This window comes from Fulmarus glacialis, unplaced genomic scaffold (assembly GCF_000690835.1).
Source record: "Fulmarus glacialis isolate BGI_N327 unplaced genomic scaffold, ASM69083v1 scaffold13385, whole genome shotgun sequence".
In the NCBI taxonomy this organism is placed as follows: domain Eukaryota; kingdom Metazoa; phylum Chordata; class Aves; order Procellariiformes; family Procellariidae; genus Fulmarus; species Fulmarus glacialis.
In genome coordinates, this window is record NW_009215032.1 from 100,744 (window position 1) to 125,328 (window position 24,585).

Genomic DNA, 24,585 nt, shown 5'->3' on the forward strand with positions numbered 1-24,585 from the left:
GCACTAAGGGAAACATCCCTTCCTCTGTGAAAAAAATCACAATGAAACAAAGTAAAATTATCTTGGCAGAAGTCCCAGAATTAAAAAAGTAACTTTTTTGATCTGATGAAACACATACCGAACTGCAGTAAATTCAAGCCATCTCTCAATGCAATCCTACAGATAATACAGAGAAACAGAAAAGAAAGTCCTGACAGCTTTTCAAAATTGCTAAAAAGAATGCTAATTCCAAGTAGTCTAAATGGCAGCACATTAAGTGAAAAAGATTCTGTTAACAGACCTTGTTATTACAAACAATTTGTATTTGTTTTTTTCCTCTTTTGCTCAAAATTCTTACAATCCTGGTATTTACCTTTGCTCATCCTCCTACAGTTCTGTCTATCCATATAGCTCCTGTTTTCTTTATACACTTAAAATTAAGATGCCACCAGTATTCATTTAAAGTGCTTTAGAACTCCTTTATTTTGACATTTATTCTCCTTGTTATCACGAACACTACTGAAAGTCACGCATGGCAAAAACTGCCACTCGTTTCAAAAGTGGCAGACCCTAAACCCACTACCATCAAACAGGAAAAGGCAAGAGAGACTGTACTGTTTTCTACTTTCTACCATATTCCTAGGAATATATTATAGCTTGTTAGAAAGTCCAAAGTCCATAAATAGTTGCTGCTGGAAGGACAAAACTTACTGTTCAGTACATTCTCCAGTTTTTGCGTCATGGATCCTTCTACTTTTTCCGTTCCATCCGCTTCCAGTTTTTGATGGATTGCTGGAATAAAATGTCTAGTTAAAACGCAGAACATTTTAATAGGTGGGAATACATTACATCAAAGTGACACTTCTAAACATTTTTAAGATTAAAAATAAAGTGTTATTTTTCTTGTTAGACATAGAAAATACAAACATGCTTCATGGAAGCAGAGTCTAGTGGAGGACAGGGCTTAGAGCCAGACATTGCAGAATTTTAACCATTACTTTGACACAGACTTCCTGTATCTTCTTGAACAAGACACTAATGCTCAAGAAAAAAAAAAGTGGAGACAATAATCCCAATTAGCTATCTTGTAGTATAAGTGTTAATTCAATTCAGTATTTCGAAAAGTAAGTATCATTTAAGCACAAAATGCTTTTGCTTTGTAAGGCAAAGTTTTCACACTGATCTCACCAAAAAGGAATTACCAATAATTAAAGGGTAGAAAGAGAGTCACAGGGAATTTGGATGACCGCAAAATCAAGTGCCAGAACACTCCCCCAGCAGTTGTTTTCATCTATAAAAACGCGCTCTCAAAACACAATTTAAGAGTATCTTGTAGCAACACACTGCATTAACCATTACACAGAAGCACTGCAATGCTTTTGCTCAAAACAATATGAAAACAGAGGGGAGTTTGCTTTTTTTTTTTTTTTTAAGATGCTATTTTTTTCCTGTCCTAAAATGCCAAAAGCCCCAATTCTTGTTTCCACATGGTAAAACTAATGGATGTGGAAGTGTGTAGTATCAGCATTAATTTGTTGTTTTAATATAATTTCTTTTTCACGAAGGGAGAGATTTACCAGCACAGCCTGACTACACTATACCACTCTGGAAATATGAGCAGTGAATGGAGTGTAGATACTCCTTTCTTCTACTTCCCTTCTCTTACATAGCCTTCCTTCCCTTGTCTTCTCTGTTCAGTACAACCAGCACAGATCAGTGTTTCTTTTTCCCTTTTTTTTTTTTTAAGGTAGTATTCCTGTATATGTGCATACAGCTATACAAAACAATTATTTAAAAAAATATGATTTTCCTTTCAAATTTTTAATCTGTTAACATATGTAAAATCTGCTCTATCAAATAGCCATCAGTTGCTGTTGCTTTAGATAAAATTAAGGCTTCCAAAAAACCTCTTACTGCTTCCTGCTCGTTCTCAGTAGAATGAAGTGAAGCTAAGCTACCCTTGAAAACAGTGATGCTCAGTGCTTTGAAGGAAGTGAGTAACGATGTATTTTAGTTCAAAACACAAATACAGTTTTGAAACCAGTCTCCCAATTGTCCCAGCTTATCCTGCTTCAGTTTGCATGGCAAAGTAACCAGAGTCCCTCAACTGCATTCTTTTAAGATGAAACAAAACTAAAAGATGCACTCCATGAGTATACCTAATGTGCTCCAGGAGATACCTGGAATTCAATCCACTGGGTGATACCCGAGCTAGTCTAAAATACTACCCCAAACTGCATATAAGGTGCACACAGAGATGTTATTGTCAACTGGTTTCCTCTACAATGCCATCCCTACTTGCCCATGCTACGCAGATGGAAATTAAGAACAAATAAACATGGACAGAAGCTACCTTTAGTAAGGCAGCCCTGTGGCCTCAGTCCTACTGTAAGCAGTGAGAGGGTGGCTATTTTGAAACAGAATGGCCCTTGATAGTCTCCAGACTCCTTCAAAGGAGGAATTTTCATTTGGGGGGGGTGGGGGGGAGGGCAAGGAGGGTGTGTATGTGATTTTAAAAAAAAAAAAAAAAAAGAGAGAGAAAATTCTATTATTCTCAAACATTTAAATTTGACCCTTCAATCCCTTGATCCTACACAAAGAATTTCAGGAAGCTTTGCTTTCTTGAAAATGCAAGAACACCTCTCTATTTTTGTTATTACAGTCATTAGAGAGGAAAAAAAGAAATCTAATTTAGGACACCATATTTCTTAAGACAATCAACACTTAAATGAAATGAAGTAAAACTAATAGATTCTTGCATATTTTAAGGAACAGAAGTCTATCTTAAAAGATGGTGTATCATTAACTGTAGCACATATTTTATATATGACATGGACACCACTTACCTACAAGAATACCTCTACAATTTTATAACAAAAACGTTAAAGGTTCTAATGATACTATTCCATTTACCTACATCAGTTCCGGTCATGGGCGCAATTAATGTTACATACTGAAAGGCAAGTTCATCAGAACAGCAACCACAACATAAGCAGGTATTTTAAAACCGAATGTTGCAAGTACTATTGGAACTGCATAAAATTGTAATGATTTGAATTTAAGTATTTTGAAATCATTCTATGAAGCATATTTTTGAAAGACACTTTCTAAATGGATGTGGATAAAAAAAAAGTTATATATTGCCTCAGATTTTTAAAATTTACTACTTTGGAACCATTAATTACATAGCATTAACTGCTGACCAATTAACTATAATGTTACTCCTGAAGGGGACACACCTAAGAATTTCCAAAACTGAACTGTAACATCTAACCTCTATCAAAGCACCTTTTGTTGCCAATATATGTAAAACATGATTGAATACTTCCTTTAATGTACAGAACAAGAAGTTTTGAAAGAGCATGATGTACCACATTAGTACTTCCAGAAATGTCGTCATGAACCATAGTTTTTTATTCTGAAGGTAGCTTATTCAGACATTGTATCATGATCATTAACCAATTCCTGAAAGTTTTAAAACACTCTTCTCCAAAGCAGTTCTCTTTCTCATCTCCTTTAGATGAAAATCTACAATAACAATACTATTCCCTCCTCTTCCTTTTAGAAGATGGAAGATAACATTTTTCACATTGGTAGCATTTAAAGTTAGCATCTTAGCATAAAGTATTTGAGAGTCTTTGTTTGAAAATAGTAGTAGTGTAAACCCAGAAGAATGATACCATTAAGGCAATCCATAGGCATGTTCAGACAGAGAAAAAGATGCCAATGGGGAAAAAATAAAAATAAAACAAGGTATTAAGTTCCAGAAAGGTAGAAAGTATTGTGGAGTACAGATAAAGGCATATTAAACATATGTAACAGGTAGCGTAAAACAGGAGGGATTTTTGGACCACTGTCTGAAATAAGGTATTTTAGGACATACTAAAAAAAGTATAGACCTACCTAAGTTATTCTGTATACACACAAGAGGATTTGCTGTATTTTCTTCTACATGTTTAACATGCTACTTTGTGTACTGAAGCTATTTTTATACATTATATTCGGATTTAGCAATAAGTGCACTTATATGTATACCAAAGTTGGGTTACAAAAAAAAGGGTTTAAGTTTTCATAGTGAAAAATGTTACGAAAAATGCTTTATCAGAAAGTCTAAGCTTACTTTGTTTGCATCAACTGATTTTTAAAAAGCTAAGTACATGTTCCTTCCATGGGGACGAGACAAAAAGTCTCCAAGTTAGAAGTTTAGGCAAGCAAAACTATGTGCAGTCAAGACAAATATCTGTAGACCCGATCTGATTGGAAGGAATCTAAAAATACTCAAGTTATTCTTTTATCTTAGAGTACTAAACCCATATATACTGTGTTCAGCTTTGGGCCCCTCACTACAAGAAGGACATTGAGGTGCTGGAGCGTGTCCAGACAAGGGCAACGAAGCTGGTGAAGGGCCTGGAGCACAAGTCTTGTGAAGACCGACTGAGGGAACTGGGACTGTTTAGCCTGGAGGAGGCTGAGGGGAGACCTCATCGCGCTCTTCCTGAAAGGAGGTTGTAGCGAGGTGGGGGTTGGTCTCTTCTCCCAAGTAACTAGTGATAGGACGAGAGAATATGACCTCAAGTTGCGCCAAGGGAGGTTTAGATTGGACATCAGGAAACATTTCTTCACTGAGAGAGTGGTCAGGCCTTGGAACAGGCTGCCCAGGGAAGTGGTTGAGTCACCATCCTTGGAAGTATTTAAAAGACGTGTAGATGAGGCACTTAGGGACATGGTTTAGTGGCATGGTGGTGTTGGGTTAACGGTTGGACTCGATGATCTTAGAGGTCTTTTCCAACCCTAATGAATCTATGATTCTATAATGGTGGGATGGTGCTGTTTGGGACAATCCCCATTCTCTTGCACCCACATGCTTCCTTTTGCTGCATCTAGCAATCACACAGCTGCAGGGCAGCCATAGCAAGATGATTTGGTGGAAAACTAACTCAGTAAGTAAGAGACTTTTCTTTATTGATCAGTGAGCTTGCCTAAACCTTGCTTCAGCTGCACCACTGCAATACAAGGGAAAAGGAAGGAACACACGGCCAAGGGCAGGTGGAAAGCCAGCCTCCACCTCTCACAGTAGCCAGCAGTTAAGATTAACTTCAAATGCAACTTCATACCCTCAACTCATCACTGGCTGCAAGTAAGAACAAGGAGAAAGTTTTAGGTCTTTGAAGGCCTGAAGTAAAGGATGGACGGGATTTTTTCTTGAATTGCCAGTCACCCTGGACTTACCTGATACAACCTACACAAGTTGGAACACTAGGAAAGCCTGTTTACCATTATTAAGGAGCTTTACTGTAAGGAGCATACAATAAATAAAGATGAGGAAAAGCTAGGTCTAGATGTTTCAACTAAGGCCAGAAAATTAACTGTATTTTGTATCATCTTTGCCAATAAGTGTTTAAGTTGCCCAGCTAAGTCAGAATATTTAAAGGCTTGCAAACTTCAGAGCTGCAGTGAGATACTAACTAATAATAGTGAAGAGACTAAGTTTAGAGCTCACAATATCTAAACTGTGACTAAATACTTCAGAATTGGTTTTTTTTGGTCAAAACACATGCAAAAAGTTCAATCTGGCAAATAAGCCATAGTACAGGCCTTGTAGTAAAATAAACTGCAATTAATTCATTGCTGCTTGTGTTGAAAACAATTTTATTTAATCTAAGGAAGGATATGGTTTTCTACTTGGCAACCATAAATCTAACAAATCAAAACGACACTTGCCAGGATCATGCAGTTTCTGACTTGCAAATTTCATTCTTGATTTACTCATTAAACATTTTTAAAACATATTTTGAAATAGGCACCAAGAGCAGTATTCTCAAAACTTCCTCAGCCTAACTCAGCTCAAAGAACATAGATGCAAGTTTTCTACCATTTTCTAATTAAAAGTTGGCTAGAAATGCATTTGGTATATCTGAAAATTTTACCCATTTCCACAGAAATACTGTTAAAGGGAAAAAAAACCTCCAAAACAAAGAGTACCTGAAATGAATCAAGAGCCCTTTTAGTCAGATGCAGAAAATAAGAGGGGGAAAAAATACAAAAAAGGAAAGACTGACTCAGCAAAGTATTTCTGAAGATCTGATGTGTATCAAAAACTTGGCACCAAAGCACAGTAATGGAGGGATGAAAAACACATGTTAACATGCTGCCAGGATTCAGGCCAACAATAAAAATGCCTTTGGTTCCCTCTATCAAAAGATTAATGATTTTCTGTAATTTGAACAAAACATGAGAAGGTTATTGATGAGGACTGCACTCCTATGTAGTGTAAAAACTCTTCTGAATAGATTCAATAGGAGTGCATAGCTGTATACAATGAGCAAAGCAATACATAAAGACAGCATGTCATGAACAGGGCTGATAATACATTACACTATGAAAACCTAAAAACCCTGAAGTTTGTTACTATGGCCAATAGTCAATACTGCTATGCTTTTTTAGTTTTGGTTTGGGTTTTTTCCCCCCCCGCGAGATTTCTAGATATTTTTTGCAAGTTACATGGCAAATTTGGCTTTATTTTGGTAAACATTGCTAATACATGCAAAAATTATAAAATACTGAAGTGAATGTAGCATTGCCTTTAATTGTCTTCTTGTGTTTTGTTTCTCTAGCATTTACTTTTTCAAGCTTGCTTACCCAACACAGTAGCAAAAATCAAAGAAAGTGGACAAACTTAAAATGATACAAAAAAAAAAAAAATTAAAGAACAGTGCTAGGAGGGGAGGTTATAAATAAGAGACCAAAAATTGTAGTCTAACAACATTGTGAGGCCTGATAACTTCATTCTCACACAGGTTTATATTTAAGCAAATGTGACATTTCTAGGCAAATATCTCAGAAATAGACAGGAAAACAGAGTTTATTATTCTGCTTATGGATCCACTAAAAATTCCAGGACTGACCCGGGCCTTTGCCAGGGTTTTAGAGTATGGGAAACGCTATTCTCTTTTTACTGACACAGTGCTAACCTTCTGGATCTATGAAAGCTAATGGTAGAAATAAAAGCAGTTTTTAAGTGTTGCATATATATTAGAAGTAGTATGGAAATCAAAATGGAATGATGTAACATGAAATTAAGCTGGTTTTATGGCTTGTAGGTCAAGTCTGGCTCAAATTTAATCGTAGGTAATTTTTTGTACACTTGCAATCAACTGCAGTATTTGCTATTTGAAAACTGCAATTGCAAAACTAATCTTCTTTCTTTTTGATGCTTTCCTATTTTTCAAATGCAAACAAAAAAATTTAATTTACCTGAAAACCACAAATTCATATAACATGACAGCCACACAGTAGCTAAAAGCTGCCATGACTGCATCCGTTTGGAGAAATTCTGCTAGTAATTAGCTTACATCTCTAAAACAATTAGTGATTTAAAAGAAGCTATATGAGCAGTCAGCATAAAACCAGGTACAGGCTTGGGCACAGAAATTTCCCTACGGACCAAGACAACTCCTGCTGTTTCACACTTTTTCAAATCAGACCATCTCTTGCTTGAGACACTGGAAAAAAACTCCCCCTAGACAATGCTATGCTAGAACCTGCATGAAAGCAAAGTTTGAGCCTTTTATCAATCATGATCACGTAACTCTTGCTTTTTTAGAGTTGCATTAAGATAATAATTGGTCTTTTACAGAAATTGATCGTAGACATTGCATGATGAGGAAGCATCCACCTGAGACGACCTACCACCACTTACATACTTTACTGGCATTCCTCTGTCAGATCATCTCTCTCTCAGCATACATTGCTCATTGCAACGTCTCCCTTGTTATCTAACACTGCAAGAGTAGAACACAAGTTTTCAACAATCAAACTTACATCAGCATGCCTATTTTTTCACTATGCATACATGAGAAGGCCCATAAACATAAGGACAAAATATGTAGCAACAATAGTGCAATTGCTTCTTATTCAGCTTTTGTGTACAAGTAGCACAAGGACACCTTAAGTCTTCAGACATGAGCATCCACTTGGAAAGCTAGACAGTGAGCTTAGAACACATCAGCTATTGCTTCATCACTACTTAGAGGCATGATCTTAATCCTTAAACTGAAATAATCTAACTTCCATCTACTGTGGGGCACATACATGCATGTAAACTGTTACTCTGAGTGACTGATACGCTGTTGGATACATGCCCAACACATGCAGCATCTTAGTTTATCCTTGCCAGCTTGTTTCCATGGCCCTGTTCTTTCTTAACCTCTATGAATTACCATATTGAAAATTACTAGCTATAATAGCAGGCTCTTCTTACCCTGCAAAGACTATATTCTATCACTTGAAGTGGGATGAGGAAGACAACATTAATAGACATACACCACACAGAGCACTCAACACAGAGCTATTCCAGCCATTTCAAGTCAGCTGCATAACATCTAGGTAGTAACCATATGTTTGAATTTGATTTACTCAAATCCATATATTTTAAAAATTCATACTATTTGGGAAAATGTATATGAGACCGAAGCAAAGCAAAACTGTGAATTAGACATGCTACAAAACAGGAATGTGACAACAGCAAAATCTGGTATAATAGTCTGATTCTGTACTACCTAGTAAAAACAGTCATGGACTAGCATTTCATTGGACAGATAGATAAAAAGACAAAAGAAAGTGAACTTAGATAAGAGCTAGCAATGTAAAACCACTTCAAAGTTAGTTAGTCAGTCAGTCTAGTTTGCAAACAGAATCACTAATGAAAAATTAGCTGTATCTACTTTCTTTAAATTCAAACATGACATAACTCCTCAAAAGCCAGAAGCAAAGGGACACTTATATGATAGACAAGCATCAGTTTTTATAGTTTCTCATATTCCCAGTCTGACTCAGAATTGAATATAGATTCAGTGGTTTCTTTTGTTTTAGTTTCAGAGAAAATTAATTTAACAGACATAATGGCAACAGAATATGCTTATTGATACTGAATCAGATCCTGGATCACTGACATGTTCATCCTAGAATGGGTCTTAGGGGATGAAGTGAAAAATATTCTACAAGGAAGGGGGGAGAAAAAACCCAAACCAAACCAAACAAAAAAACCCACAAACCAACAAAAAATAGGCGTTGACCAGATATAAGATCATTTCAGCCAGGTAAACATTATCCTAGCGTATGTATTAAGTAAGGTATTAGACAAAAGGCCAACTACAGTCAAAGTTCCCCATCACACTGGCTTTTCCATAGGCCACATATCTGAACAGGAGTGGAAAGGGAAAAAAGGAATAGTGTTGTAATAGCCAGCAGTGCTTCCTTTGTATAGATTTTTTTTCTGAAAGTCATGCAAAATGTATTTGTAATTGTAACTGCACAAGAACAACTGTTGCCATGACAAACTAGAGAATCAAATCTTAAATTTTTTCAACATACCTCTGTTTCAAAGACAACACAGCATCTTCTTTACTTGCCAATATGGATGTTATACTTGCATGGTTTTGCATAATTGAGCAACTGAAGTGGTCATTTCCCTATTTTTTTCCTTTCACTTAAATAAAAAGAAACTCTGCAGCCTAAGGCTCTTTGTAAAGAGCACTTCTGAAAAAGTATATTCGAAGTACATTAATTTTCTAGCTTTCTGAAGACTTCTGTGCAGGACATGACTTACTCATGAGAATAAACCCCGACTTGCCTACAAGCATATAAACAGCAGCCCTTTTAGGAATGCTACTTTCTAGGTTGCAATCAGAATTATGGGAAATAAATCAGCTGAACTCCCTGACGTTGACAAGTGGGTCAAGTTGAGGTGAGCCCAGTTCCCCTCAGCTCCCTTCAGCTGACGAAACAAACTTCCTGTTGAACATCTCCTCTGCAGCGAAGTCACTGTCAAACTGTCAGCCAAGCTAACAGGCAGAGAGACATGAGGATCTGATAAGACAATTCTATTTCCCAAGAAATTAAACCAAACAAGCAAGGGTTCTGGCCTATTTGACCTCTTATTTTCTTAGTAAACAGTTTCTAAATCACAAAATACAATAAACATCTCAGGATAGCTTTTTATTGTTTTCGTTGCTTACTTGTGAGAATATTAATACTCATTTAAATGTGTAATATAGTCTGACAGCACACTTAAGATCAGACTGATTTTACTGATCTCAGCTAATGAAAAGAGCTGCACCATAATCAGTAATTCAGGGTTTCCCAGATGAAGTTCATGTATTTGAAACAAATATTGTTAAAAGTATATGAGCTAAAAAAAAGCAGGTATGAACAGATGTGCAAATAGGTGAATATGAAGTACCTGGTAAAGCAAGTGTTATACCTCTTAAAGTGAGCCTACGACAAAAAGTAACATCCTGTGCTGATTTAGGAAGATCTAGGAGAGATAACTGTACACAGATAGCTCTGCTCTACACCACCACCAACAGAATGGACCTACAGTTTATAAAGCATTGGGATTTGAAGTTGTGTTCTAGGATATCTGGACAGGAAAATTGAAAGCCTAAATTTTTGCCCATCAACAAAAATATATCTTCAGAAAATGCATTAGATTTTAGAAATCTTCCCAGAGGAAGTGAATAAAAAAAACCCCTAAACCAAAACGAAGCAGCTCAGGAAATTTAAATCATATTGGAAGACAGTATTAAACAATGATTTTCCCTTGAGTCACTTTTCATCTGTGACAGTTGTATGCACAGCATCAAATAATGAAAGTTTGCAGAATCAAGACTATGTCCCTAAGAGTTTGTGCTAAAACAATCTTTCAGCTTTCAAATATAAGCTATTCTTCATGTAGCTTTGTTTAAATGCATGCAAATTCTAGCTGCACTTTTTAAAGGAGAAAAAAAGACACACAAATTCACCCTTCCATATGTAAAGACAGAAAAGTGCCATTATATCACCTTGCACAAACACTGTATAGCCAGAATATAATGGGATTTTTAATTTAATGTTCTTCTGTTAAAGAGCTTGAATTTCGTAATTCCATGACTAAGAATTAATGGGGTTTTGGGGTTTTTTGTTTGTTTTGGTTTGGTTTTGTTGTTTGGTGGTTTTGTTTTGGTTTGGTTTTTTGTTGTTTTTTTTTTTTTTTTTTTTTTTTTTTTTGGTTTGTTTTTTTTTTTTTTTTTTTTTTTTTTTTTTTTTAATTTTGTATCTGAGCTGTTTCCCTAGAACAATGCTAATAATTCTTACACTTAATTCTTGTCATCTTTGAGAAAACTGTAGTGATCAAATGTCCTGGAGAAAAGCTTTGACATCTGGTAGGAGGGCTGGATGATGGTGTCAAAGATACCCTTTTTTCTTGCTGCCACTGGAAGCCTCTCCACATCCAAGTTAGCTGTTGATTGTACCTATCACAGGTTCAAGTCTTTCAAAACTTCCACAATTTTTCCAGCTATACTCCCTCAAAAATATTCTGCATAAGGGGTCTAATATTCTGCATGTCAGGATTACGGTAGCCCACAATGAGCTTTTACCTGAGAGACATTTTATGCTTTAAGAGTGTGTATATATGTATATAAAATAAATATAAAGGTATATATAAAAATGGCACAGACAACTAAGTTAACCTCACTAGTTATGCAACTAGTGTTGCATTTCCCCTATGGCAAGCAGAATATAAAGGCCATCTGATTTCTCAAGTCAGAGTGCACTGAATATTCATATAAATATTACAGTCTGACTATGGGATAAGTTTTTATGCTGCTACAGTTCGCAAGTCATCTTAATATTATCTCCAGTTCAACATTTCCTCTCTTTTCTGGATTTGTGGTCTAAACAGCTTCATCAAATGCCTCCCATTCCTGTAAGACACATTTGGTGCCATCTTTTGCAAATATACCACAACGATCAGCTAGCCGTCCCAGCTTCTGACTAACACAATACAGATTTTGGGCTCATTATACACTTTTAGAAGAGACTGCGAAGAAAAACAATATTTTTTAATATTAAATTCAACCATACATGCAGGTATTGTCTTGTCTCTTATACTGTATTTAGTAAGTGCAAAGCATCTTTACCTGACAGAGCATCTTGTGCTTCAAAAAATGTGCTGAGACCTCCTTTCACATAAGCTAGGCTGCCCTCATTTTTCTTATTGGCTTGTTTCTTCAAATTCACAACAGCTGTTTTGAGCTGATCAAAACTGAAAACAAACAAGAAAACCCCTGTGACATTCAAACAACAAATAAGGTCAGCTAATGAATAAACAGAACAAACTACTTGGAAAATAAAGCCAGCTACTTTTGCAACAACTATTAAGGACTGAGTAATTGCTAATGAGTGTGCTTCTTGATAATGACAGTTTACTCTTAGTCCAAAGAGTTTTTGTTTTTTAGTTTTAATCCTAAATGGACAGCTCCTATCACTTGTGATGGAATAGACTTCTTTTAATACAAATTAGTCAAGAAATTTCTTCTAAACGTGCAACATTGCTCTTAGTTAACTGTCTGTACTACATTAAATAGGTGACAATACAATTCACTACGCTCAGTACACTAGATTCACTACTGGGATGTTAGAAGTCTCTTTAATAATGAGATTTGTTTAACTCTGCAGCTTAGTTCACAACCCTTTTTCACTTTCAGTTTCCAAACTCCTTCAATATTTTATGTTGGTTTGAACATACAGTTCAGAATTGAACACAATATTAGTGCAAAAACAAGGAAAAGCTGAACAGATTCCTGCTATATGAAAGTATGTTTTTTATATGTAATCTACTGAACTGGTTTTGAAAGGGACTTCATAGGGGAATATTGTTGTTTGTATGGTAGGTTTCTTTTTATCTTTAGTTTTCTAGTATTTCTAGATTAATGCCAGTTTACATTTGATTTCACATTTTTATTTTTTGCAAGCAGCTGCAATTATTTTAGAAGGCTTATGTCGCGACTAATTCTTCATTACTTGCGTATCATTTGTTTGTTGATGATGATGAATATGATCTCAGTAGTTATGCTACTGGATTCATTATAAAAGCACTATCATGAACCAGCTCAGAAATACAAATATAACACATGATTTTCATCCTTAAAGTCTTTTCTCCTACCTGCAGGCCAAACCCATCTCCCTAATACAAAAGAATCAAACAAAAAACTGCACTATACCTCAGCGAGGAGAGGGAAACAATGGAGTAAAGAAATTAAGACATAAGGCAATTCCACCAATACCCTTTCCCATTTTAAACAGTGGTAGAAAAAGACATTAAGAGAACAAACCAAACTTTAGCCCAGGCAGTGAGAAGGCTATCACCACCTGCTGGGAGACAAAACACACTGGTGCAGTTACAGGCATTTTCCCTTTCATACTGATCATGTCACAACATTTTGCTTTATTTCCTGTTTCCATCTGCTGGACAGAAATCACATTACTCAATAGCTGGATTGGTCTACTTGGGCATACAAGAAGTACTTACCAGCAGCATTTTCAAACTAACAAAAAACTGTACAGTTCTCTTTTTAAGCACTGTTTCATGTTACCTGATGATCTAATAGTATGTCTAAACAGTTTATTTATATTTGTCAGGATATTGCCAGGGGTTTTAAAAAAAAAAAAAATGTTCTTTTGATTGCTTAAAAAGAATTTCCTTCAAGGAAAAAAACAGACATAAGCTAACCAAAACATCAGTGCACCACACATTTAGTACTCCCAATACCTGAGGTTACATAGAGGACAAGAACCAAACCATTGCTGTGTGTTTCCAGAAAAACAGCACAAATGATATGGGGCAGATAATTATACAATTCCAAAATATTTCTAAGACTACATATTTTGAAGAGGGAAGGGAAAAAAAAAACCCACCACAACAGTTTTGCTTCTTTATTTAAAAAGCTATTTATAATTAGATTCAAAACATGACTGGATTCACCCTACGCTTTGAGCCATTCTGCCTGTTGAGTTTTACACAGCTTTTGCACCTTCAACACTAAGATTTAGATTTTATAAACCAATATAAGCTGAATTAATATGAAAAAAACAGCTTTCATTTAAAAACAAAAGTTAGTACTTTTTATTCCACTGGACTGACAGGACCACGACTTGAAACTGTTGACATGCAAAGACACAAATTGATGGAAGGTTTCTTTCCCCCCCCAAGAAAGGTGAAGAACTTAAGCTGATACTAGACAAAGCGTTAAAAATGTTTTTTTCTTAATAGGAAGCTTCAAATTTACATGAGAATGAAATTTCAGGTACTGACCCATTGGCATAGTACAAGTTAAAAAGGGACCATACATGCTAATGTAATTATTTAAGTTATCAATTCATAGTACTGATGACCAGAAAAATTGGTGGTTTTACTGATACCTTGTCATATTACAGATATAACCATTACATTATGCTCATTATATGTTGCTCATATTCCATGGTAATTCTGATAAAAAGAATCATTTAATCAGTTCTAAGAAGTCATTTAATTCATTTTCTGGATTCACAGCATCCTTAAATGTACCTCAGCCATCTATGACAAACAGCTGTCAAATCAAATCTCAGCACTCTCCAGTGATGGTGATTCTGCAGCTTTCCAAGTTACACTGTCCCAGGGCTTAAGAAATCTAATATTGTTTTTAATCTGCATCTAACCTAAATCTCCCTTGTTGCAAACTGAGACAGCTTGTTCTACTCTTGGTAAACCATGAAAAATTGATGACTATCCTTGAACTGCCCACTACGTATTTCAGAACATGGATTCTGTATTAATTTTGTTTCTTTTCCAAAAGCACCTAATTCATTCAAGCTGTATACCCACAGATATTTTTATACTCCTACTTTTGTGGCTCAGCTCTCATACCTTTCTTAAAGTAGTGGCCGAAACCGGGCAGAGCACTTCAACTGCAGCTTTAGTAACGCCGAGCAGAATAATTATCCCCGTATCTTACATTAACACATCCAGAAGATGATTTATACTAGACAGCCAACTGGTATTTATGGCATGTTACAAACACCAGATTGTCTTCTGTACTATTGTTGCCCAACCCCAGGTGTGTACTTGCCTTTCCCACATACCTCAGAGCCTTGCACTCAATAATTTCCCGATTGCTACAGCCAAGGCTGCCACTGGTTATCACATCCCCTGCCTTGCCTGCAAGAATCAGATTTAGGAAAACAGCACCCCTGATTAACCACCTAGCAGCTACGTTACAAGTCATTCCCACAACTCTCCACAGGCCTCCTGAATTGCTGCCCTTCCTGTAAATATCAGGGAGGTTAAAGTCTTGTACAGGAACCAGGGTCTGCTCTCTGGAGACTTCCTCAAGTTGCTTAAGAAAGATTTTGTTCACTTCCTCATCCCACTGCGATGTCACCCTTTCCAACCTCTTGAACAAACTCTCAACCATCCTGCTACCTGCTCCATAAGAGGGACCATATATTTATTCAAGCTGTTCCTTCACACAAAGGTAAAGTCCCTCTCTTCTTTCCTGGGTATCTTTCTCAGAAGGCCTCTTCCCATCCATCACAGAACACCAGGCACATGAGCTATCTCACTTTATTCCAGTGATATGCTTGTCTAATCCCACATGTGGAGCTCTGGCTCCTCTTACTAGTTTCCAGGCTGCATGTGAGTGTGTAAAGGCACTTGAGGTTAGACCCTTCCAACTGGTTTTGTGATTCCCAACAGCATTCTCAATGCCATCACTGAACCACACAAGTAGCACTGTCCCTTCATGTAACTGCAAGCTGTTATCACCATCCCATGCTATTCCTAATTTGAAGTCCTTGTCACCAAAGTGCAAACCTGCTGGCAAAGATGTTCCCGCCCCACTTTTTCAAATGAATCCCATTTCTCACTAGCAGTCCTTGTTCTTTAGTAATGGAACCATGGCTATGGAATTAAAAAACACTGCCTTTGAAACCAGTGGTACAGCCATCTGTGAACCTACAGGATGCATCCACTACTACCTGAAGCTTCCCCCTTCACCTGTAAATCAAAAGAGAATACATGGGCTCCCATGTTCTTCATTTTTGTTCCCAGGGCTTTGCAATCACTCTTGATCTGTTTTATATCTCTCTTAGCAGTGTCACTGGTGTCCATGTGAATGAGCAACAAAATGGTAACAGTCCAAAGGCCAAACGTAAAGGAAATTTCTTAAAAACAGCTACATCAAAAGCTGTTTGTTCTTTCTCACTTTTTTCCCAAAACCTGATGATCCCCGAAGTTATCAGACTGTGATAGATAGAATTCATTTTGAATCACTCTTCTTTTAGTTATTTGATTTCAAAAGATGCTGTCATTATGTGTATATTAGGTAATAATGTTCTCTTGCTGTTGTTTTGGCTCTTCAATCTACCATCACTTTGACAGGAAATTAAAGGATCTCCCAAGTAGATTAATGGTTATTTCTGGAGCTCCTAAAACTAAACACCCCCACCCCAAAAACCAAAACAAAATAAAACGACCCACACCTGTTTCTACCATTAGATAACAAGAAAATATTAAATAAATTTGCAAAGTGGTATTTCCCTTCAAAATGCTAATCAGAATACCCAGCTGAAAACAACAAAAAAGGCTCATCATCTCTACTAAAAATGGCTTCCAATATTATCTGAACACCAGCAGATAAAAGTTTCAGAACTGTTATACATGCAAAAATATATTTACGTAATGCATTCATGTAAGTATATATTATGAACTAGATTTAAAAATGAAGACATTAATGGTCAAGATTTTAAGATATTTACCTCAAAGATCTTACTCATCCAACTTCTTTTACTATAGCATTTTCCACAAGAGTTAACTAAAAGCTAACTGATACTACTAACAGTTTTACTCTTAGTCTGTTCAGTGCCTCTAGTCATGACTGACATTAACACCTGGAGTTTCCACTCAAGGCCATGCTGCCTAACTTCTTGATTCATAAGGGGCCTGAAGCAAGACAGTTTCCATCTGACAGTGGGCAAGGGTGGGAAGGCGGAAGGCCATAAATTAGGTCTTGTTAAAAATGAAGTTTTCCTCATAACCACATTGAGCAAACTGGTTGATTCAAGTTTCTAGCCAAGCAGAAACACCACAGACAGTAGAGACTACAGGTCTATTACTGTAAACGTCAACCATCAATGACACATCTATGGTATAATGAAATAACATCAAGTGACTTGCATTTAAAACCATTATTTATATGATAGCAACAAACCTTGTTGTTGAATGATTCTCAATCAGGTACCAGGCAGCAGAAAAGTTTTCGCTAGTGAAATCAGCACTCATCCCAGGAAACAGTGCCTCTAAATCTTTTTGAGGAAATCTGCCTCTGAAAAATGAATATTCATTCCTTCAGTGAAACGTATTCTGGTGAACAGCTTACAATTAAAAGTGTCACATAAAAAAACCCCAAAAGCCCCCCAAAACCCCAAAACAACAACAACAACATCATCATGTTCCAACAAGATGTAAATATAAACGTGTATCTCACCATGAAATTAAATCTGGTATTACAGATATGCAGTGTGATTGGGAAAGAAAAGATTGAAATCTGATCTAAGTAAAACTAATTTTATCATTTTGATTTCACCATTACACATATGACAGAAATGTTGCCTGTACAAAATGCTTCTAAAGAAAGAACTGCTGCCTTCAGAAAATGGGACTTGACAGACTCACTGTGATACTACTAACATTCAAATGCAAGACCACTAATGCTGAATATATTCAAAGTCAACTCTACCTTTTAAACAGGAAAACCAGTATACCAAGCCAAGTAAATAAGAGAGAATATCCTCTACAAGCCATGAACCAGTATCTAACTTTAAAATGACAGGACGTCACCAGGTTGAAAGCTTGTAAGTGATCTTGCACTATTGTCTATTGGTCCGTGTGCAGCAGAAATCGCACAGAAACATGAAGGAAGATATACGGAGCATACTTCCATTATATACAAACACTGAAAGAAATCTTGAGTTAAAATCATCCTCTTGCAAAACAGAATACACTGATCTGTCTGTTCATAGTACACAAAACAAAGGAAAAGCGGGCATGTCTCGAGTGAGAAACAACATGCTTTGTTTTTATTCAGTCTTACAACGCATAAAGATAACACGCGAGCCAATTCTCCATGAAAGCAGTTTCTCTACAACAGTATTTTTGAAACTACAAGTAGCCTCTAAGATACTCATACAGAAAATGTATTCCATTTATTTTAAGTCAGTGTAATAAAAATATCTAAAGCACTTTTTATGAAAACATGACAATCTTCATCCCTCAGTCCAGACACGCACTTAACACTTGGCCATATTCATTGCACCATGCACTCTCGGTACATCACCAGGTGCACTCACCACTCTATTCTTTACCACCAACTGCATCCCATCTTCAGAAACTAACCATGGCAAATAAATTTACTTTTGGTCAGCCCTAAATTGGTCAGTTGGACGAGATGATCATTGTAGGTCCCTTCCAACTGAAATATTCTATTCTACTCTAAAAATGTACTATGTCATTTTCGGATCATGTCGTCAAACTCAAAAGCCAATAAAATCCCTCTCTGATGCTCACAAGCTAGGTGGGCTCTGCTATACAAAGTACACTGTACACAAATGCAAACCTGCTGTACATTGCATTTGAGATCAAACTTGGGAGGGGCTAGCAATCCAGAGTCCCCTATTGGAATTACATTTGATACGTATGAAAAGCCATTTGAATGGACACATAAGCAATGATTTGTTAGCTTTGGTTTTTCTGTAATCTAAACATATTTCAAGCTAGCTAAAGCTGTTTTTATTACAAAAAGCAAAGAGCAGATTAAGTGAAGCAAATCTAAAGGCAGGCACATTAAAAAGTACAATTATATAAAAACAAGAGTTCTTTTCTGTAAGTTTCTATTCATATCCAAATGGTCATTAGGACAAGCAGGTATAAAGGACCTACATAGATAATGACACGGCACAGAAGTCTTTCATCAGTAGCACCTGATTACAGCAGGGGCATGAAACAATACTTTTTAAAAACAAGCAAAAAAAATCAAATGAGATGCAAGGAAAAGTGATGACAGATATGAAAAGTAGAAAGACAGGGAAAATAGTGTGAAAAACAAATGTAGCAGCTAAAAATGAAGGTCCCAACATTTCTCTATATTCAGTGAAAAAGTGGTAATGTTAATACAAAAATTTATAAACATAAGTAGTGAGATTCAGGATTACCAATGACCTTGAATTTCGTGAATGCCAGTTAGTCAGCAGAAAATGTTGATGGATGTAAGAAGGAGAAGAAAGTTTCAATTTATCCTTCATTTAAAGACATTTTAAGATATCTTATTTTTCATTCAAAGTAGTCAAAAGTGCCCAGTAGGCACATGAATTTGCAGGACAGTACTTCACATGTGATACATGGCATGGCTGCCTGAAAAAGCCTTTATATTAAATCCACACATGGTGGCATCTTTGTGGTCAACTACATTTTTTAATGCTAAAAGCCAAAAACAATAAAAAAACTTCCAATTATCTCAAAAGAGACTCAGACCTTCAGTGCAAGCACTATATAAGTGCATGCACACAATACAGAAGCAGAATTTTGTTCTTATTTTTCAGAACTTCAATGTATTTTCCCAGAAGCCAAAAGAAACAGATAGACACACATAAAAAGCACACACACTCAACAAATATACCATTACCAAATGCTAATTATTGCAAGATTGTAAGACACATGCATGACAGTTTAAGCTTATGCATGAGCTATACAATTCCTAGGGGGAGAAGAAAAAAAAAGTATTTTTTATATATATTTGAGATGAAGACCAATAATTTAGCTACGGATGTAATAAATTCCTGCAAATGAGTTTGGCCCACAGACAGTAGGACAGAAATGAAGGGGGTTTTTTTTCAGTTTGATGTTTGACTGCATTGAAAACTTATTAGGAGTTTTTTTCCAGCAGATGTATTTGTGCAGAACCATAAGTTAGCAATGTGTTTATGGGTGCTTTCATCCGTGCGGACATATTTTAGACATAGTCACAACAGAGTGGCAACATGAATGTGAATGTGTGCGGTATGTTAACTATGTTCTACTCTATGGTGTAGCATCCTTATTTTTATCATAAATTCTACCAGTAGGTTTTGCATTAACACATATGGGGAGCTTGGAAAGACTTGTTACAGCTGTCTTCACAACAAGCTGCTCACTAAAAAGTTCAAACTGAAAGCTACTGTATTTCTAAAGTGTCTGGCTAGATGCATCTAGAAAGGGACTGACTCCACCTACACAGAAGTTTGTTTCATTAACTTCCATTAGTAAATAAGTCCTTGGAAGTTGTTCTCATGAAAACTTGCTTACTATTTACTTATAAACAATCATGTATGTGACTTGAGAAAGTATTTCTGTTTTACCTATTTCAACATTATGGAGTGAATACAAACTCGTAGCAAAAGCTGAGGCCATGCTGACACACAATGAAATTGTTGATCATTTGCTCGTTATACAAGAATCACTTCAGGAAGAAACTCTGAATACTTAACCATCAATTAAAAAGCAATCACTGTAAAAGAAACTGAGAACCACAAATTGAATCCAGAAAACCTCAGAAAAAGAAGAGAGAAGTTTACCATCCTTGACAAGTCTACGTATTTCACTACCTTTAAAGTTTCAGCAAAGGTACACATATTGGATTTATATAGTAGTACTTTCTGCTAGGCAGACTATTTTATTCAAAACAGAACCAGATCTGGTACTAGACCTCTAGTTAACATTTTAAAGTAGTCTTATTCATCCATCAGCAACAATTTTAAATATAAAAGTAATTAAGATTTCACATACTGTTTATTTTCATGAGAACTATAATAAAAATAAATTTGGTTTCAAGCCACTATACACTTTCACTTCCCTTAAACGTATTATATCTATACAGTCACGCAGTATTAGATGTAGTGGTGCTTGCTTCCACATAAAAGGCATGCACATCTACTTTGCATTCAAAACACATAGGGTACAATCAATTCACTTGCGCCGCATGCGCCCATCAATACAAGACCCTCCCTCCACTACCCCAAACTTTAGGTTCTGTATAGCCTGATACTCAAAAAATCTAATTTAACATCACAGCATATAACAGCTCTTACAAGTTGTACTACAGAACTTGTGCATATACAGAGCATTTATACTCTCCAGAGGTTTAAGATTAGCTGTAATCTCCATGGGTAAATCACAGCCTCCAAGCAGTCACCATTGAGTAACAGCAACAGAATGCAATGGATACAAATGAACAGAGCTTGACTATGAACGCAGCTTAGGAAGTTGTAATTTTTCTGTAAGATTATTTTGCTCCCAGAGTTTCAGAACATCATAGTATGCTTTTCAGTATACATGACAATATTTGCAGATTAAAGGCAGGTCCCAAAACAGGATACAGCCACCAAAAGGTAACTTGAACCTCAATTCCACAGGAGTTTATAGGTCAAAAGGAGCAACTTTAAATAAACACAGATTCTGAACAGCAACCAGCATAAACAAGCTCCAGCTAGAGCTGCTGTACAACCCACCCCCCATCTGGTACCAGACTCCTAGAAGCAGGCTTTGTACCAGCTGTACTGTGTTAATCATGCATGCAAGAAGACCAGCGTAAGGGACACTGAAGTAGACTAAACATGACAAATCAGAAGGTGTTAACAAAGGTCTCTCCAACAACTAAAAGACAAGGATGCACTCTGGCAATTACTCCCTAGTAGCATTGGGTTTATCAGAAATATGACAGCAAAATGACAGCCATATTTGAAAAATGGCAGAAAGTGATAAGAGAAATCTACTAAGAGATTATAGGCTGGTAGCTGCAAATGATGCATCAGCCTTACAAGCAGCAAGTGTTACTATATTTTTTAACATCATAAAACTAGGACTATATGCTACTATATATTGCATCTCTCCTGCATGTTTCACAATTTTTCCACATGTATCTCTGTGATAAAAGTTTCCACAAGTCCATCACATTCAAGGATGAAATTGACTGCATTTCCATACAAGCCACTTAAAAATAAATAAATATCAAAGCCTCCAGAAAGTCTTTTCCTATCTCATGGTAACAACCTGATGTTTACCATTAGGTGGCAGCGTAAGATCATCTGTTCCCTCCTCCCAGATGAACTGTTTTGGAAGCTGGCGTGGGAAGAGGGAAGCATCTGTATTGAGTGGGTGGATACAGAAGTATGTGGAATGTACTTAGCATGTCAGCATTTGCTTTCATGTACAAGATGGATCCACCATAATGACCTCTGTTACATGCAAAACAACAAACACTATTCAAAAATTTTCTAACCATTGCTAGGTCTGACTGCTTTCCAGAGAATGGATTTTCTTAGTCTGACAGAGTAGCTAGAGAACCTTTGATTAAACAAGGACTTGTTGTGCAGGAGGCAAAAAGTATGTGGTACACCTGAACAATGAATTCATTCACAAATCTTATGCAGATCTAAATTTTCCACCAACAGATTTCAACCAGTGCCTTTGTGAAACAGGCATCACATATTCTTTCCCAGAACTGTTTCAAAATCCTGAACAATCCTTATGTTGGTAGGACATAACCTACCAACCTGGTCTTATAACAGCTTTAAGCTATGAAAACCAACTCAAGTACTGCAACATCAGTGTTAATGTTAGCATTTTCATACCAACTTTCCACATTTCTCAGACTAAGACAACTACTCTGCATACTCTTTTTCTTCTTGCAAGCTATTTAAGCCTTCTGTAAGGGTTTCTGGCTACATCTGCATAACACCACAGCCAGAAATATTCCTTGGGGAGGAAGGTGACACATTTTGTGGCTTTGCACTTAAAGCCAGCATAAAGATGGTGATAGAAAACTAAAGCTTTGTATCAGTCTTTACTCCATTCTGAAAACTAAAAAACTAGAACTCAAAGATTAAATATTTTAAATACCTATTTTCTGGTGTGAACAAAATACTTCATAGCATACATACAATAAGCACTAAGAGATAGCAATGTAAAAAAACCTCATCTAATTGGATCAGTTCTGTGTTTTAAAAGATGAAAAACAACTGTTAGCTAGGCAGGAGAACAAATGTGTGCAAACAAATGTATCTATGAATACACTTGTGATTTTAAGGATCACCACTGAAATATAACAACCAGCAAGTTCAAATTTCATTACAATATAAATGATTTTATTATTTAGCAACCGAGATTCTTAGTTAGTTGTATGGCACAAGAACAGCAATTAATTCTTGGAAAATATGAAGAACTTATCAGCCAGAAATTATGTATACTTACTACTTGTTAAACTTGCAGGCTTGCAAAAAGATGATGGCTTGCAGACAGTGTATACATACAACATTTAAAATATCTTGACTATGGAAAAAACAACCAGGAGGATAAGTGTGTGTCCATAGTTCTTACTTTGCATCCTTGCAACATTTGAATATGAAAAGAGAATTCCAGTGCATATTTTGAGTATATATATTACTCCTACAATATATTTACAGGCAGTATTCTAATTAATAGAATGTGTTAGACCCACTACTATCTATTTCCGTTCATTCACAGTTCAAACCTTTTGTTCAACTTAAATCCCAGTCACTCCCAATTAAACTTCAGTGTCTACTGAGTCAGAATAAATATTTTTTTGTCCCTGTGCTTGCCTAATAGTTTAATGAAATGTTGTACTAAAGCACTTCTTATAGGATCTTCTTTCTATTATTTCAAAGTCCCATTTGCAACACCTTGAAAGTACCCACCTGAATGATTCAGAAGCTATGACTAATTTTTAAACACATTTTAATTACACAAAGCACCATAAACAATGTTTTTTTAAAAAAAAAAGGAACTTTTAACCTGTATAAAAAAAAAGATAATAATAAAAATCATAACAGATAGGTGATCTAACTCTTTCCAAAAAATGCAGATTGTCTTTTCCGTATCATTTGCTGATGACTGACAAACACTTTCCAAAGGGAGGACTTTTTTTCTCTCTTTCAGTTTGTAGTCTACCCACTTCCTGCCTTCTCTTCAGTGTGCTCCCATCTCGCTTACTATGCTATTTTCTCACATCTATTTTTCACTGTTTTTCTCCCTGGTCCTCTCTTTAAATGTTTCTTTTATTTACCACTATTTGCATAACCAATACAAGGCACTTCCCTTCCTCATCAGCCATCAGGCTGCAAGAGTTGTAAATCCCACCAAGTCATACCAATGCCAAACGCTTCAGCTTCAAAATTAAAATACATCCCAATTTGCACACATTTAAAAATAGTTTAAAAAAGCCAAAGGTATTAATAAAGGAGAGACCCATTATGCTGCAGAGTCATCTCCTTGTATGCACAACTGTTCTTCACCATATTAGGCTTTCTTTTATTTTAAAGCATCCCAAAATTCTAACAACTTTTATCACTCCTAGTGACAAATTATTCCTATGCCTAATAACAGTTAATGCTAATATCTTGCTTATCTGCTCCCTTTCTTAATTTATAATTGTCTGGTTTTACTACCTTCTACAAGTTCTCATTACTTACCTATCCCATACGTCAACTATTTGCAAACATGTGAGTTCAGTTAACCTATATGGTATTAGAGATTATTTTATAAAAGTGAACATCACATTGCTCCAATTTTTCAAGCAAATTATGAAAGCTTTTCCATTGGAAGGCACTTTTTAAACACAGAATGTTCCATCTATAGTCACAACTATTAACACCGTGCTGTCACCCATAGCATGAGGGCAGATCAGGCTTTTCCTCTCTTTC

At 36.1% G+C, this 24,585-nt stretch overlaps 1 protein-coding gene across 1 annotated transcript in view; it reads right to left on the reverse strand.

Moving 5' to 3' along the window:
• The window catches only part of EXOC2 (exocyst complex component 2), a 116,587-nt gene that overhangs the window by 82,978 nt on the left and 9,024 nt on the right, over nucleotides 1-24,585 (reverse strand). The window contains exons 4-6 of the mRNA XM_009578810.1: nucleotides 17,046-17,159; nucleotides 11,940-12,064; nucleotides 691-771 (exon numbers count right to left, since the gene is read on the reverse strand). Coding sequence (XP_009577105.1) covers nucleotides 691-771; nucleotides 11,940-12,064; nucleotides 17,046-17,159 — 320 coding nt within the window. The remainder of the gene's footprint in view (nucleotides 1-690; nucleotides 772-11,939; nucleotides 12,065-17,045; nucleotides 17,160-24,585) is intronic.